At 38.0% G+C, this 18253-nt stretch overlaps 2 protein-coding genes across 3 annotated transcripts; one reads left to right on the forward strand and one right to left on the reverse strand.

The window, feature by feature from the left end:
* The first annotated feature begins 778 nt into the window (after nt 1–778).
* On the forward strand, nt 779–5450 carry dhrs7 (dehydrogenase/reductase 7). Its single transcript, XM_004082285.4, has 7 exons — nt 779–998; nt 2179–2331; nt 2448–2554; nt 3396–3635; nt 3773–3895; nt 3979–4194; nt 4721–5450. The coding sequence occupies exons 1-7, from the start codon at nt 869–871 to the stop codon at nt 4760–4762; spliced, it is 1011 nt and encodes a 336-aa protein (XP_004082333.1). The 5' UTR covers nt 779–868; the 3' UTR covers nt 4763–5450.
* pcnx4 (pecanex homolog 4) lies at nt 5029–18253 on the reverse strand. Of its 2 annotated transcripts, none has more exons than XM_004082550.4 (11): nt 18108–18253; nt 15616–16383; nt 15357–15536; nt 14457–14980; nt 14267–14367; nt 13934–14056; nt 13452–13812; nt 7484–7587; nt 6309–7402; nt 6015–6201; nt 5029–5933 (listed from the first exon to the last, which is right to left on the reverse strand). In XM_004082550.4, exons 2-11 carry the CDS (start codon nt 16302–16304, stop codon nt 5682–5684), a joined length of 3615 nt encoding a protein of 1204 aa, XP_004082598.1. In that variant the 5' UTR covers nt 16305–16383; nt 18108–18253; the 3' UTR covers nt 5029–5681. The 2 variants fall into 2 exon arrangements, with proteins under 2 accessions (XP_004082598.1, XP_020569033.1); XM_020713374.2 differs by lacking the exon at nt 18108–18253 and having other exon boundaries at nt 5682–5933; nt 15616–15718; nt 15792–15797.

Consider the following 18253-nt stretch of genomic DNA (forward strand, 5'->3'; position numbering starts at 1 on the left):
ATGTGAATAAGAATTGATTTAGAGAAAATATAAATGAAATTAAAACAAATTGCCCTTAGATATTACAGGCATAATACTTAATTAATATCTTCATGTGTCATAGAAAAGTCATCTTGCCCAAATGAAAAAAGTAAGCACTAGGGCTTGTGCATTTTGATTATTTGCCACGGTTAAATGTGACACTTTAGCCTGATGGAACAAGCTTTAACCTAATTATTTTTGCATTTTCCCATGGACGATTTTATAGGGTTTGAGTCATAAACTCTTTGTGCCAAATACTTATGCGATAGAAGAAAAGCCTTATTGTAAGTATTCATTTTAAGATCAGGTTTTAGATTGAGTTTATTTGTCTTTTAATTGTCTTTTTTCAAAGTCACTTGTCCATTTGACTCTCTAATGAGGAATTCGGCTAATCGATTTGTTCATCATTGACTGGTTGCATGGCTTGATGGTTAATGTTTTGCTCCATGCATCCAGTCAGTTGTTTAATTATTTACAATGCTTCCTAAACATTCATTCAACCAAGGCTATGGTTGCAAAAACTAGAATAACAAAACAGCTGCGGTTCTGAAAACACATTATTATTGAAGAGTTATTCATGTCAAGGACATTAATTTTAGCTTTTCTTTTCTTTTTTTACGATATGACAAGAGAAAGGTCGATTACAAAAGTCTCGATTTTCTTGACTAGTTTTCACATAATTAATGCCTGGACAAAACCATCAGTTGTTAAATTAAGAAAGGGATTTTTTTTGACACGCAGCATTTGTTCTGAAAATCTTAAGGAGGAAGTGACGTCATCGTTGATTAGCATCTCCGTTAGCCGTGCTGCTCTCTCCTTGTTTGACCTAACTTGCGATTCTCTACTAATGGATTCCTACTTGGTGTATATACTGTGGTATATCCTACCATTGTATTTACTTATCCATTTGCTGTGCTTCATCTTCGCGGATGCAGACTTCACTTTGCTGCGAGCGAGCTTAATGGGACACAGACCAGGTGAGTTACCTGCTCCCCAGGTGTCAAACCTGTTCAGTATAAAAAAAGTAAAAGGTTTTTGGCGGAAATGCTCGGCATTTGTATTTTTAATAAGGTCCTCTAGACCCAATATCAACTGTACTGTACTATTTGCAAATATCCATGGAAACTCTTGTGTGTTGTGTAAACAACAACAAATCCTTCCTTGTCACCAAAACAGCCAATCACAACTTTTGTTCTGCCAACCAAGGACATTTTGCTTTAAATATATTTTTGTAGAGCCTTGTTCCTATAGTAAAGAACCAACCAAGAGAAATAAAACTTGCAGAACTTTGACCCTTGTACCTTGAGTACATCCATGCATTTTACTTTGGATCAGAAGAGATAAATAGCCCTTTATGTACTTTTTCAGTCGATTTTTTTGACAAGTTTAAGTGCTTTTTGTACTCATTTAAGACATTGTCTGTCTGGGATCTTTGTTAAAAAATAAATAAATAAAGCTTTTTGCCGTTTTCTTCAAGTCCTACTTCGATCATCTTTTGATCTATTTTCACAGCGTTCCAAGTGGTCTTTTAATTATAATTATGCTGTTTTTAGCCAAATATTATAAACATGTCATTTTCTAAGACATCGTTTATGCAGAGCGGCAGTAGTTCATTTGAAATTCAATATTACCCTATTTTCCCATCATCCTTTTGTTTACAATCTCTCCCAATAGCTTTACAGCCCCTCACAACCTCAACCTAACATTACGGGTGTGACAAAAATGGAGAGAAATATTGGAACTATCCAGGTGTACAGTTTGAACCAGATGCCAGCTCGGACGAGGAGAATGAAGACGTGCATGAATCTATTTGTTGCAAGTGGATGCATCAGAATGGAGCAGAGCAGAGCAGCTTGAAATCTGTCTAAAATGTTTTTCTAACAGCATTTTTATTGTCTGCACCTGATTCACGATTTGAGTAAAGACATACCCAGAAATGCAGTTTTAAGCATATATATATATATATTTCCTCCATGAGTGAAATGCTACAAGAACATGTTAAAAATCCCCCATTATTTTCACTGGAGTGAGTCTTCATATAATCTAAAATTGTAAATTGTTTATCAGAGTTTTATTACTAATGTTTCTCCTACTGTGTTTTTTCAACATTCATATTTTGTTTATTTATATATTGTTGTTGTAATTTGTGCTGTGCAGAGTCTAAACTGAAAGGACTTGTGGTTTGGGTTACTGGAGCCTCCAGCGGGATCGGAGAAGAGCTGGCCTATCAGCTGGCAAAGTGTGGCTCCCGTCTGATTTTGTCTGCTCGCAGGAAGGATGAACTAAATAAAGTGAAACAACATTGCTTAGGTATTGAGCCGAAGTCTAAATTTCACTTTCCACCAAGTTTAACTAGAAAACTATCAAGGCTCTATCAGTCTGTTTCATTCATTTGTGCCTTGCTGAATTTACTTTTGTTATTTCAGAGACCTCCAATCTGAAGGATGAGGACATTCTTGTTCTTCCACTTGATTTGTTGGAAAGGACATCACACGAGGAAAAAACAAAAGCTGTGATTCAGCACTTTGGACAAGTAGGGCTTGCTTTGTTTTCATTATAACATACCTTTCTTCTGACAGGTTTATATAAGGCTTTGAGATTTCTATCCATGTACATTTCAATTTAGCCAAAATAGTAAAAGTACAGGAAATAAAGTCAAAAACACAGATTTATTCCATGCAGGAAATACTAACCAAACCACGTCAGGCATTTTCTCATTAACTTTATTTGATTTGCTGATAAGTCCCTGCATTCAAGGATTTTCCTAGTTTTTTATCCGTCTGTATTTTCCAATTTAACATGCAAAAGTAGAACTTTTAGCACCATGTAGTGTTGTGTTCTGGTCTATTTATTTTATTTATTACCACACAACCAGCAATTATTTGTTGTCCAAATTTTACTGTCATAATTCCAAAGTAGTCTGCTGTGACACATCAGTATTTTATTCTGCATAAATACTGCCAACCTCAATTTGATTGATAGAGTGTTAGTTTGTCAATGTTTTAGACTCAGAACTATTTATCACAATATTCCTGGATGAAAATCGTGTTTTTAACATGTTGTGGTGGCATTTTGTCTCATGATGGAGGACATATATAAAGAAAATTTAGCTAAGATCAAAATTGTGGTTCTGAGTATTTCTCTTTTCAAATTGCTGTGAATATCATAAAATGGAAAGCTACGCTGAAAGAAAGTCTTCCATTTTTTTATTTATATGTCCTTGTTGCTACTGTAGCATTTGCTACTGACTTTAATAACTTCGAATTTTGGATTTCATTACAAAATGTTAACAATAAAACCAAAAGTAATTCAGTGTAGCTTGAGTTTAAAGAATGCTGCCATTGTTAAAATGCTGCTTTCTCCTGTGCTCTCAGATCGACATTCTCATCAACAATGGTGGCCGATCCCAGCGCTCCCTCTGCTTGGAGACCAGTGTCGATGTGTACCAGGCTTTGATGGAGCTCAATTTCCTTGGTACCGTCTCTTTGACTAAGCAGGTGCTGCCTCACATGACACAAAGAGGCAGAGGGAGCATCGTGACCGTCAGCAGTGTGGTTGGTCTTGCTGGAGCACCCCTGGCGACCGGATACTCCGCTAGCAAACATGCTCTTCAGGTTCATGAATGCACATTTTTTTCTTAAACTATACTTGCCTTTAGTTTGTGATGACGAGGTGACAAATATGGCTTTTAAATAAATTAGATTTAGAAAAAAAATAGGTTTAAGTAGTAATAAGTGCCTGTATGTCACAGGGTTTCTTCAATTCCCTTCGAACTGAGCTCACAGACTTCCCCAAAATCCTCATCAGTACAGCATGTCCTGGGCCTGTGCAGTCACAGATCGTCAACAATGCCTTTACAGAGGAACTGAATAAGGTGACTCATTCAGTTCTATTATTAGCTAATTTGTTATGATGCACCAACTCATTATAATTAAATTATTTTTTTTTTGTTTCAAGCCTGTAACGACGGTTGGTTACCAGGGACATAAGATGCCAACCAGTCGCTGTGTGCATTTAATGCTGGTGGGAATTTCCAATGGGGTGAAGGAAATGTGGATCGCCCAGCAACCCTTCCTGGTGTTTTACTACTTGTGGCAGTATGCACCCTCATTTGCCTGGTCCGTCACCGACTTGCTGGGAAGGAAAAGAGTGCAGAATTTCAAAGCTGGGGTGGTGAGTACATCAACTTCTCACATGCAACATTGATGAGGCAGACAAACTCACAAAGTGCAGAGATTATGACAGTTTTAGGAAGGAAAAAAAAAGGTACTGGAAGTTTGTACTGGAGGAATGAAATGAAAATACTTCAGTAAGGCAAAACATTGCAAGTCCAATGCAAATCTTTCAACAGCTGGGGGTCTCAGGTGTTGCTGACCTTGCTTGGCTCTTCTAAGAACACGCCGACAAGAGGGGGCATTAGGCTTTCCTCAGTGCCGGCTGACCAGTGTCTGGTGGCCTCTGCTGGATGGCAACAGCTGACAGCCATGAAAGAACGGGATGTTCCTAACTAGTTTAACATTGAGGGGTTAACATGAGTGAAAGGTTTGGGTTGTGAAGAAAATCAAACACTATTTCTTACAGATAAACCTTAGTAAACATCACAAAATTGTAACTCATTTATAAATTTTTCAACCTTGCAAAAAATATATATTAGGCATTTTCCCCAAGTTGAGCCGTTAATCACATTTTTCTGTTGCAGGATGCAGACTCTGCATACTTCAGGAAACCAAAGACCTCCTGAAAAACCTCATTTTTCAAGACCAAAGGTGTTTATTACATTCCTACGGTAGATGTTTTCTAAAAATAAAATTACTACTGCTTTAAGAGCACAGTGCCCATCTTTCATTTTAAATAAAAAAATAAATTAAATAAAAAGTACTATTGTACACGGATCATAACACAAACTTAAGACAAATGATCAAAACTTATTTTTAGAAAATTACATCTTACCCAAAATAAAACACTTATTTATGGATCAAAGTTTGGTTGAACAAATCAGACCAGGTGTGCATTTGCCACGCTTTTTTTTTTATTACAAGTTGAACCAGTTACACATAAAAAACTATTATATACAATAAACTTAACTATTCCTCCTTAACTGTAAACAATTGAACTGTAAACCAAACAATAGCAATAAACGGCATACACATACAAAAATACATACTCAAGGCACACCCTTGATATTCTTAACAAAACATTAAAAGTCCCTTTTGTATGGACATGGGAGATATACAAGGGGAAAAGAAAACACAAAAGTGTAGCAGGTTCATCTCAAAGGATATGGCTAAACGTTCATTATTTTTATTAAAGCACAACCATTAACAAACTACGTAATATTTTAACTTTAGTGATGACCTAAATAACATGTTTAAACAACGAAATGTTTTTTTTTGTTTAAATAAACTTTGAAACTTTTGTAACTTCTTTGAAATGGAGACTGTTTTCTTTTTGCTACAGCTAGATCAATGAAGCACCCAGAATCACATTTGTTAGTAGAATGTAGAAAATGAACTTCCAAAGTTAAAAGTCTGCAGGTTTAAAAAAAAAAAAGGATTTGTATTGAAATGCAAAAGTTTACTCCGAAAAAAAAGAATAGAAATGTTAGTTGGTAATACCGATTATAAAGACCGAGTGTAAAAAGAGGTTGGAGTGGAAATGGGTCAGAGGCAGGGGAAGTGAAGGGGCGCGGAGGAGTAAATGGGGTAGCCCAGAGGAGGGTCGGCTGCCTGAACGGTTAAGTTTCGAAGCATGAAAGGGTGAGCCTGGATGCTGTAGCGCTCTTCGTCATCATTAGTAGCGTACAAGAGTTCCCAGGAGAGGTTCGCCCACTGGCCTCGTACCCCCTCGCCATTCAGGTGGCCTACCTGCACCAACTGCTCCTGCAGGGTCAGGACTCGGCCTGTGTAGGTACCCTGTAGACAAAAGATGTTCAAGAGGGTCATCTTTAGGTAAACAGGCTTAGAATCTAATATAGGCTGAAACTTTCACATCACCATGGCAAGATCATGTCCCAAGGAAAATAAGAAGGGCTTCTCCTGAAGGACGCCATCATGCCAGCCTTTTTCTGTCACCAGACCGATGTACCAGTCTCTTTCATAATCTTCTAAAGTGCTGAACAACTCCTCGTGGGACTCCATTGCCCCAAGGCTAGCCTGATCAAACAAGAGCTTGAAACTTAGCCTGAGGGAAAATTAAAAAAAGCAGAAAAGTCTCACATGTATCTTACTGAATAACATAAAATCAGTGGAAAATCATCAGCTTTAAGAGATTCTGAACAGCAGTGTCACCTGAAGGCTTTTAGTGTGAGCTGGTAGAGTTCTTTACTTGATGACAGCCAGTCGAGTCCTTCTGTCCATGGCACATCCCCACAATACACCCTGTATATGTAACTAGGACTGTTGAAGGCTGTCTCAGCACCAAGTGAGATAAGGCATGACAGTGCAACCTTAACATGCAGTTCTTTCAAAACCTCGTCTTCCTTTAGTGCTTTGTTCATGTCCTCCGAGGTTTGACCCTGCACGGCAACCCCAAACCGCCCCAATGTGAACCGGAACCATTCCTCTGGAAATAAAGGCCGCAGCGACAGCAAGCAGGAGGGTAGTAACGGTGCTGTCCTCCACCCCGGCGGTAGGTTGAATATTTCTGAGTAGGGACAGCTGAAGTTCAGATGGGGGTTCTCTCTGAAGAGCTCTGGGTTTAATCCTTTATCTACGGCTGGCATCCCGATGCCCAGTCCCAGAGGCTGCAGGGGCTGAAGAGCAGAGAGCGCCATGTTTTCAAAAAGACTATCCATTTCTACAGAACCTGGCAGCGAACCTCCTGTCTCTAGCGTTGTGTGTCCAGGTTGAGCCTCTGCAGTCACTAATGCCACAGTCCGTCTGGCTGGTTGGGGTCCAAACAGGTCGTCCTCGTCTGACCAGTCACCAAAAGAAGTCGTACTGGAGCTGTCTTGTCTGAATTTAACGGAGGATATATTTGATTCTACCATAACAGCTTCAGGTGGCTGGTTACACGTGGTCTGGGGAAACTGTGAGGACTGGGACTTCATTCCCCAAATCCCTGACCCCTCCTGGCTGCTCCATAGAAACCCCTTGTGCTTCTGTACACCATATCGAAGGAGCAGCCAGATCAGAACTTTCATGAAGTCATCCTGAAGTTTCCTCAAGTTTTCATGCGAGTCAATGATGCCAGAAAGTACATTTCGAGCATCAGAGTACACTCGCACTTCGAGCGTGGCGCAGGGAGTAAGAGCGTTTCCCCAGTGCGAGTTAAACCCGTGGCTAAAGCCAATACGCTCAGGATGTTCAAAGGCGGCCTCAAACACTTCATCAACTCTCCGAGCTTCCACTGTGTGGCAAGAGGTCTCCTGTAGCTCAAGACCCTGTAAGGAAATCACCAAACAAAGTGACGCTGCTGTAAAATTCCTGCAACAAGGTACATATCCCAAAGATTAACTGCTTACCTTAATATTGACTGTGCAGTAGCCATATCCTTTCTCTAGAATCATTATCCAAACCATACGATCCTGGAAGCGGCCAAGAAAATGAGAGCCTGGGGTTAAGGAACCTACAGAGAGAGAAAGGCATCTGTCAACTATGTATCTCATATTTAATGAGGTAAAATAAACAAACCGCAGTATGGAGTACACACCCAGAGACACTCAAAGAATCTAGAAACACACCACTTTCATTTTGTGTCACCTGTTTGCTGACTTTAAGAATGTCATGAGCTGCGTCTATTGCAACATTGGTACTGCCCTAGACAGCCAGCTGCACAAAGATTTAAATATTAAAACTCCTGTTTTTTTTTCCTTTGGTCAAGTCAAGGACAGACTCATGCTGTGTACACAACGTGAGCTTTTAATTTTTGAAGACGAAAGTCAGGCTAATTTGATGCAGATGCACAATAGCAGCAAAATGAAGCAGGCTATTCTTATGCATTGACTCGTGGTGCGTGGTTTAAGGATAATCTCACATCCCAGAAAGACATCTCGGAATAGTTCCAGCTGTTACCTTGTGATGTGAAGTGACAGATTAAGCAGATTCCTTTACTGCTCACTGCCCTGTGGCCCCCAGTGTGAGCAAAGCAAAAGAATAGGACAAACTGCCATCTCTCAACCAACAACCCAAATGAATAATACGTCTGAGCAACAGCTTCCAAAGCTCATACAAAAACAATAGGTTGGTAATTATGTGATCTATTCATGTAAAGCCTCCTTATCAACATCAACACACATTCCTAGCAGCAGTTCAGTTCAGCCTGGGAGTATTACGCAGTAAATGTTGTGGAAACATTTGGATGTAATGAATACAGATCAGAATATTTTTTGGGTCACTTCACATACAGCTCAACTCCATGATGGAACTCACGGTGGCTGCTCAAAACAGCATTTCTTTCTTTTTCTTTTTTTACAACCTAAAAAGACGCACTGTGCAGTATACCTTTGACTTATCAAAACGTTTGGTTACTGTACCAACAGGAGTAAATATACATCATTGCAAAAATAAATTCTTAGCTCTGTACGAAACCATTATTTGAACTATGTTGACCCATATATATATATATATATATATATATATATATATATATATATATATATATATATATATATATATATATATATATATAGACACTTTACAAGAAGAGCAGAGAAAGAATAAAATAAACAGACACACATTTTACAGTAATGTGCATAGGTTAGTACTCTCCCTTTCAATCTGGCTTCTTTGTGTTTTTAAAGTACAACAATCAGCTTCTCTCTTGAGTCTCTATTTCAGACAAAAGCAACATCAGATGATCACTAAACCCTTATATTTAAAAACAAAAAACTATAAAGAATAGTAAATACCCTCTTACTTGCCTCTGTGTGTGCGTTGCTAATTGTTAGTTTTTAATTAAAATGATCTTTGAGTGTCTAAATAAACGGGTTTTGTAAAGTTTGCTGTACTAAACAAATCATCTATGTCAAACTGAAAAGATAACATTTGGATGATCTGAAAGATTATTTTACATAAATCTTAACAGAATTATTTTTGAAAGAATATAAACTACATTCTTTGTTCATTTGGAAACAGCTGGTGGTTCAAGACAACTGACAGTCTTCTCTAGAATCAGCATTCCAGCATTTACCCCAACAGGAAGCCTTTAAAATCAGATCGTCAGCAGCATTTCAGATTTTTTTGCTGAGATTTCTGTGTATAATTTTAATGGCATTACACAAGTACATGTTTTTAGACATTTAATAGAAAAAAAACAAGCCAGTATGAAAAACTACTTGCCATAAATGAACCACATAACTTCTGGAATAACCTATGGAGAGATGAGACCAAAGTGGAGCGGTTTGATTTTAGTGCTCTAGGTTCAAGATTTAGCTGGAGATGCATGAGAGCAGGGAACCTCAGTTATTAAGTAAAGTCTTGTTTAAATGAAGAAATTCAAAGGGCATGAAAGAAAACTGTTTATAGAAAGTCTTGTGGAACACGAGGGAAAGACGGTCCCATTACCGCAATTCCATCTAATAACTCAAATTTGAAATGAGCTAATGTCCAGCTTTTAGGAACTGAAGTTTTCTTTTTTTTTTTTACATCTTTCTATTACTTCTATGAATATATATAGGCCATCAAAAAGATCTGAATTTAATGCTAAGAACCATAGAACCATAAGCCATAATCAATGTTTTCGATGATGCATATGTCATTAGAGTTTGTAAGATAACATGACCTGTTTAAATTTAAACTGTTAAGTCTAATGCCTTGTTTGCATTGAGTGCTCCAGTCTAGTCCAGACCAGTCTGGTATCTGGTTGCATTAAGAATTGAGCCATCAGACTGGACTGAATCGTACTTTTTTTGGGTCCCCCTTATTTTTAGGTTCATAGAACAATGGTTAGCTTCACCCCTCAGGCGCCATGACGGTCCAACTTTGAGTCGATATGCTCACCTGAAGTGCCTGGATCATTCTTAACCGAATCTGACTGGACCGGATCGCTTAGAGCAGGGGTGGGCAAACTACGGCCCACAGGCTGGATCCGGCCCGCCTCCATGTTTGGTCCGGCCCACTGAACAATATCAGAGACCCATGTATTTTAAATCTGGCCACACGATCAAGACGTGACATTTTATTCTCCCCTTCTGCAGTCTGTGCTCCAACCTGAAACCCTCTAAAGATCCCTGTCAAATAGAACAGAAGACAGTCTTCCCTTTCTACGTCGCAGTTTATCTTTCCCGGTTTCGCTCATTCTTTCAGAGCGATTATGCTGCTTTTTTTAAACAGCGCACCCCGTTCTATGTCCTCATTGGCTGGAGACCTTATCAATATCCTCCGCGTCTGCTGTACAAAAACTCTTCAGATCAGAAATCTTTGATCGATCAGAGCTTTGTTTTCATTCTAAGATCCTGGACCTAATTTCTATGATGTTTTGAGAATTTAAACAAGAGAGAAAAGGGTCAAAATGTTCATGTCTGTCTGAGAAAAGTGTATTTAGGCAGTGGGGAGTTTTACTGCCATAAACGTCTGTAATCAGACTCCGTGGATTTCACCGATCACGGTTATTTTTAGAACGTAACTCCTGCAATAAACGAGGGAACTCTATAGTAGGGAAAAGGTAACGCAGATATATGTGTAGCTGCAGCAGAAGACATGGAAATTTCCTTTTTAATTATTACTGGATGAGAAACGACGCGCAGGACACAGCGCAGCTGCTCAAACTGTGAAACGTGTGATGAACTCAAAGTCTCTGCAGAATCATGACGGGAGAGGATCCATTATTTATTTATTTTTTGTGTTTTTATAAATGTATCAGTATATTTTTTCTAAATTTTTGACTTTGAAAATCATAGTGTTATTTCGTCATTATTTTATTTCATAAATTTATTAAGAGGATCATGAATGAATGAAACTTTATTCAAATAGCACTTTACAACTCCTTGAAGGTACCAAAGGGCTTCACAATAAAAAAGTGATCTAAAATGGGAACAAAAGTTTTAAACTAAAAACTCTAGAATATTCTGTTTTAGAATATCATTTTCAATCCAAATGTTTTCATCTACATTCCATGTTCTTTCATTCTCACTCCACGCATCTGCTCGTGGTCCAGCCCTTCTATCGAATTTTAGAACCCAATGTGGCCCGCCAGTTAAAATAATTGCCCCCCCCTGGTTTAGAGGAAACGAGGCTCATGTTTGCCCAAAGGAGAAGTCTGTAAAATCCTGCACTAGTCAACCTGAGATGTTTGTTTGTATTTTAGAAAGAAAAACTTGCATTTTTAGATATTTTTGCAAGAAATTTCTTTACAAATAGAAGGAATAAAAACAGAAAAAACATTTTCGTTTATTGTAGTGCACAGCAATTTGGTATAAACTTTTTAACGTTTTAGCAGTGAAAAATGATACCAAAAAAACCTAGTGATTACTTTAAACTCAGTATTTGTAATAGTAAATCTTCAGGATTGTCCTTCCTCTGTTTGTCTTCTATTTCTAGAAGAAGTTATAAAATGTACTTTTAGTTTATTTTTCCCCAAAAATATTTAAAACATGACATTCAAAATGTGCCACCAAAATAAAAGCCTTGACAAAAACAATGCAGCAATCAGAACATTCAGCCTGACACAAACAGTACAGTTCACAATGTTTCACCTTTCAAATTTTCACCTTAAGAGTTTTTTGCTAATTCTGAAAAAAGCAAAAACGTAAAACTGATTATTATCTTTCTTTAAAACATTTTTTTAAGACTTACTGCATTTTTCCTGCATTCTATTGAAGTTTTCACATACTAAGAAGAAAAAAAAAACTTTTTTTTCACTATTATATACGACGGAGTATTAGGGCCACCAAAAAAAAAAATTAGAGCCACCAAAAAAAAAAAAAAAAAGTAAAATTACGAGATTTTATCTCGTAAATTTAGGAGATAAAAACTCGTAAATTTACGACTTTTTATCTCATAAATTTACGACTTAAAATCTCATAAATTTACGAGAAAAAAGTCGTAGATTAAGGAAAAAACACTGAAGTTGTCCGTTTATCGGAACCTAGCTTGAAGATGAAGTATGTGGAGCCTTTTGTGAAGCTTCATTTCCGGATTATTATAGGTTTAAAACAAAGAGATTCTGAACGTTTTGGCGACTCAAAATCAGATTATTTTCCGTGTAGCAGTCTTTCCAGGGTTCAGTGTCAGTAAAGCGGAGTTTAATATGTAAAATAAGGAGCTCAGAGACACGTTTGGGTGTAGAGGATCGCTGCAGCCTTTATTCTCCTTTTCATTCACATTTTCTGAAGTTCATTTGTCTCATTACGTCATGAACCTGTCATCCCAACACCAATGCGGAAGTAAACAGTGTTACAAACGCCCCCTCCTGCAGATGAAATGTCCCGTTTCAGCATAAAACAATAAAGAGGAATTAAAATAGTGTTTTATATTAGCTTTGGAACGTTGAAAATGCCAAAAAAGTGCTCCTCCTTTTGTGTGACGGAAGCGTCACACAAACGTAGAGATCTTGTCTTTGGTGGAGGAAGAAAGGATTCAAGCGAACAGCTGCAGGGACACCGACGACGGCTTCATCGGGCTGCAGAGATCCTGCAAACCAACCATCAATAAATAAAACTTTAATGAATCGTAAATCAAACAAATGACCTTCCAGACATTTGGAACGTTATCAATAAACATTCAGCTCACCTGTTCAACAAAGTTTAGTCGGTCTGCTCTGCTGCTGCACGGCGTTCACCTGCTGCTCTGCATGCTCACTTCCACTGTAATCTCCTAAAATTACGAGTTTTTTTCTCCTAAATTTACGAGTTTTTATCTCCTAAATTTACGAGATAAAATCTCGTAATTTTACTTTTTTTTTTTTGGTGGCCCTAATACTCCGTCGTAATTATAAAATACTTAATGGCTTATTATTTTGAGGTCGGAAAGTTTTTAGACCGGAGGGAAACTTCACGCAAGAATTTCAACATGTTTTAAAGTCCATGTCTGTCCTTTTCAGTGGCTTTAAACAATGTTGGAAACTCACTCTACCACTCAGGAGAACGATCATTTGAAAAGAGACATTCTTGCAAATTGACTGTTGAGAAGCCTCAAATAAATATTTACATTTATTTTGGGCTTAAATTTTAATTTGACCCAGTGGCCCAACATTAAGACCCACCCCATAGTAGAGGATGTTTTTAGAAGTTTTTGCATCAGAAAATTAGCAAATTAAAGGCATAGACATCTACATTAGTCTTTGATTTATTTATCTGAAAATATCTATTTAAAAAGTCATTTTTTTCTATTTCTATTGTGATTAAATAAACATTCCTTTTAAAATGAATTTAAAAAAAAACAAATGTATATAGAAATGCATTAGGTAGAAAATCTGTGGTACACACATACTAGCAAAAACAAATAAATTAAACAAATATTTAAAAAAAAGGGAAACTGTCACAAACCACTTACCAAGTGACCCTCTGGCAAATGCCGTCCTCAGTGATGATGCAAGACTACCAATCATTTGCTTGTAGAAGACTGAATCTGGACAGGGGCAGGCGGTGCCCACAGGGCCCGGCCAACTGCGCTGAGGCCGGGGAAATCCCACAAGGAAGATTGGCAGCGTGAAAAGGGGCAACAAGGGGGCAGAGAGAAGGGCAGAAAGGGCCACAACTGCCAGCAGAAGTGGGCACAGGGATGCGTTCAGAGCCAGGAGAATACCAGCTGACTGACGGCGCTGCTTCTTCTCTGTCCAAGAAGTCACCAAGACTGTGAGAGTGAACTTTAGTTTGGCCATAAACTGCCTTAATCTGTCGATCAGGAGTCCCACCTGGATCAGAAACAAAGGCTTAAATTGCTGATTTTCTAAACTTGTTTTTGTTGGCATCACTTGAGTTATATAATAATTTATTGGATTTTTTTTGAAAAGAAAACTGATTTGATGAGCTCACCAGAAGCAGCTGAACTTCAGTTCCCAAGTTGTCCCACCCTGAAAGTATTGTATTTCCTTCAGCAAATCGTAATAAAACCACAATAACCATCTGAAGTAGAGCATCTTCTGAACTCTGCCACACCTGCGGAAGAAAAAAAGCATATTTGAAGTGGATGTTGTAAGAAACTGAATGAGTCAGATGCTTTTGGTGGTTATTTTAACAAGAAATTGACCTTTCTTTGTCTTGTTGACAATAGTCAAGTATTTGTTTTAGGTTTGCGAAATAACATACAAATTGTAAATTATAGCCGGCAGAGTTAGGAGTGAGAGACTATAATGAGAGCAAATGTACCACTCTGAAAGCTCGTGTGAATCCCACGCTGACGGAGACCCTGTGGGTGAACTGCACAGATTTGTCCATAGAGAGGAAAGCTATCATTGCGAATGGAGACACTGTGGAATAAAACCAAAGCACACCATTACATATACCATTTATAAACAAATATGAATCGTTTGTAACTATGTTTATATAATTTATTTACCAAGATAAAGGAGGATTCTTCTGAAAGCAGCAGCTATGTACAACCCTTTGCTCTTTTGCTTGAAAGTTTGCACATTGGTGATGCCTCTGGGGTAAAAAGGATTGAGAAAAACTCCACCAAACACATAAACCTCCTGGATCTCTCTTACAGCCCAACACACGCAGAAGAGTACGAGGAGGAGGTAGCTAATGGGAGCTTGTAATAGAGACTGAGCAGGTCCAGTGAAGTGATGCAGGAGTCCTCCCTCTGCCATGGCAACAAGAAGCAGAATCAAATGTAGCAGAAGTTCCCTGCCACCAAGAGCCCATCCAAAGGAACTAGGAGTTAACAGCTGAGAGACGTCTCTGTGCAGTACATGGTTCCTGAAAGTTGTGTTGGGTCTCCTACACAATGTGTGAACTTGGCTAAGGTCCAGGCTAAGGAGAAATCCCATGGAGACGGAGAACAGCACCACCCCCAGAGTTGACGGAATAAAGTAATTACATACAGCTACACTGGTGGATAAGCTAAACATTAATAGCAGCCTGTGGGAAAAGAGTAGACACACAAAATAGAATGTTATTAGAGGAGGGTAACTGCCATGCTTGTTTATTCTGTGCCATTTTAAGAAATGGGTGAGATCTCATCTCTCTGAACAAAAGGAGAACGTTTGATGCCTAAAATGGCATTGTATTAAATGTCTATAAAAGGTGTAAAACTGGCATTTTGTGCAACACTAGGGGTTAGATCAAATGTGTTTTATAATTTAAATTACGAGCAAACAAATGAAAATAGAGAATCATAGGGGGGAAAAAATACACGATGAAAAGACTTAGTACTGTTTTAATATTTAGCTACTTTAAGCTTCATTTTTAACCAAAATAAGCTCTGGTTAGAACCCCAAAATATTAGACTGCTCACCTGAGGTTGCTAGACATAGGCGAGCCACCTAAGCCAAAGACAAGGGCCTGCTCCATACCCCAGAGGAGCAAGGCATCCAGCGGTGGCAGTATGCCCAACGCCCACAGGAGAGGTAAAAAGAGGAACAGCACATGGAGCGTCTGACTGGAAAGATGGAGCTCAGGAACAGGATTTGAAAACCTTATTTAGAGTAAAATGCTGACATTATTATTGTAGCAGACATGAGCTCTATCCAATCAATATGTTCTATCTTGCTTACCGATAAGCCAAGTCCACGGCGATGAAAGCAAAAACATAGAGAGGCCGGGTGAGAGGGGTGATCTCATAAGTGTCCTGTGCCTGGAAAGTAGCTGTCTCTGTGGCTGTATTTACAATCAAGGAATACTCAGCTATACATAGTGTCACCCAACTAAGCACAAAGACTACAAGGGATACACCAATGCTACCATAGAGAGCAGTAAGTCTACCCAGGAACACATACCATGTTCCAAATCCACACAGAGCTCCAGCTAGTATTGTATGCAGCACCACATTAAGTCCAAAGCGCTTCCCAGGAGCAATGAATCGAACAGTTTCTGGGCTGACACAGTTGGTGAACTCCACTTCCTCTTCATCAACCAAAATATTGGGAGCACCAAGCCTCTCCACTGTGCTACTCTTCCGCGCTGCATAGTGTGCCAGGGCCTGGACAGCCACTGCAGCAGCAAACATAAGCATACCAGAGAGCACGGCAGCGTGAAGTTCTTGAAGCACCTGCAGCTGACAGAGCAGTGTGCCGATGCCCCCAAAAAGCCATGGCGTTAAGAACAAAACCACTTGGTTAACATAAACAAACGGAGGGGCACAGTAGCCCAACTTAAAGCGCGGACCTCCCAAAACTGTTTGGGGGAAGCGCTTCCAGAAGAACTCCTGTTTGTATTCATTGAGAAGGGGCACATCTGGCCCCATTCTGACCTTTCCCTAAAGAACGGGAGGTCATCTCTGTGCAGGAGGAGGATTACCAATCATCACCGATCAGTGGAAAAACCTGCAAAAAGAAACACATTCTGTTAAGTAATGAAGGTTTGCTAATTACTTCAGCAGAACAAGAATACTACAAATACATATACACAAGTTTTCCGTTTTGCCTTAACAAAAACCTTAATATTTGTTTTTTCTTTACCATATTATAAATAGTTAAACATACTGTAAATAATATTATTTGGCTATTCTGTCTATTGGCCTTCAAAAACAACATTTTGAGACAATGTTTGTAAAATAAACTACTGTCATAACTTCAATAATAAAGTTGAAGCATGATATATACATAAATGTGAATGTTTGTCTTTTTTGAAGGGACTGGTGTAATATTTAGCACAATCTTGCTGCATAGAATGCTAAAAAATGTCCTAACGGCTTAATCTTAGGTTGATATGCACAAGCTCTTGATGGACTTAAATGTGAAAAGACACTTTTAGCATTTTTTTTAATGATTGTCCCTTTATTTACATTTTGTGGACTTTATTTTAAATATTTTCATTATCTTCTATTTTTTTTAAATACACTTTTTCCCCCTAAAAGTAGGACTTTAATACTGATTATTCAAATAGCTCTTTTTTATGAAAGCTTGATGTATTACTATTTTCTTAGTGACTAAATGTTGATGTAACAAAAGTATAAACAGTTATTCATTTTATTTTTTTCTAAATAGAAACAGATCAGACTACATAAACGTTCCAATTCTCGTGGGATACAATCCATTAATTCTTATTTTACATTAAATAAAACATTTAATATTGAAAATATTCTGGTTGTAAACAACATGTTAAATTATTATGTGGAACATAAGAAGAAAAAAAAACATCAGATCAATATTACACTTGAGAACAACAAAGGACAAAAAGGTTTAGGTGCATTGTTGTAGTAATAGGAACTAAACAATACTTCATCCAAATACCTACATTTTCTTTACTATTTGTAATTGGATTTATTTAATCTTTCTGGGCTTTGTATATAATTTCAATTTCCTTGATAAAAAAAGAAGAAAAATTGCTTTCATGCAAACAAAAATTTAAGTGATGTGCAGTGGAGGTTTGACAAGACAATGAGAGTGAACAGAGTTGCTGTTACATTTTTAGTAATGCATGCAAAAACGTCTCGGCAACACACAAACATCACATTTCAAAGGAGCTAAATGCTATTCTGTTCAAAGCTTCAAATACATTGAAATATATCAAAGAGTATTTAACATGGATGAAAGTGATGTCATTAAGTCCACGGTACATGTTTGCTTTTAACAGAGGGTTAGAAGCTTCAACAACGCTTTTCGTTATTTTGCAGGCTGAACATCAATAATTAGAAAAGATATTATCTTACTTCTGATACAACGCTTTAGTCATGAATTACGTCTAAGTGATTTTTAGGGAGAAAATTAGATAGAAAAGCAAATATCCCCGAGTTGCTAGGAGAACACAACATACACAGCAGCAAACAACGATGTCTTGTTGATTCTTTTGGGGTTTTTTTTTGTTTTTTTTGTTCGTCTGTTTGTTTATTAGTTTACCTTCTTGCCATGCAACAAAAAACGCTCTTATATAATTATTCCAAGGAAGAAAAAAAGGTTAAAAATATAAAAATGTCTCCATGCAATGACATAATTTAGCTTCGTTAGCTTTAGAATTCTAAGCTAGCGATGGTAGCTCAACTGTTCTGTTAGTCTCCTGTTTTAGGTAAAATATAAGCAAGTTGTCAACCAGAGGAGGGTTAACTTACCTTTAAAAAGGAGACCAACAACACGTTATCTTTTCTGTGTAAATTGACGAACTGGTGGGAAAATTTCACAGAGGAGTGGTGGGAGAATTGACTATAGTTGCATTGCTTTGCTAGCTAGCAGATAGAATGCTAACAGACGAGCACAG

This window comes from Oryzias latipes, chromosome 22, assembly GCF_002234675.1.
Source record: "Oryzias latipes chromosome 22, ASM223467v1".
In the NCBI taxonomy this organism is placed as follows: Eukaryota; Metazoa; Chordata; class Actinopteri; order Beloniformes; family Adrianichthyidae; genus Oryzias; species Oryzias latipes.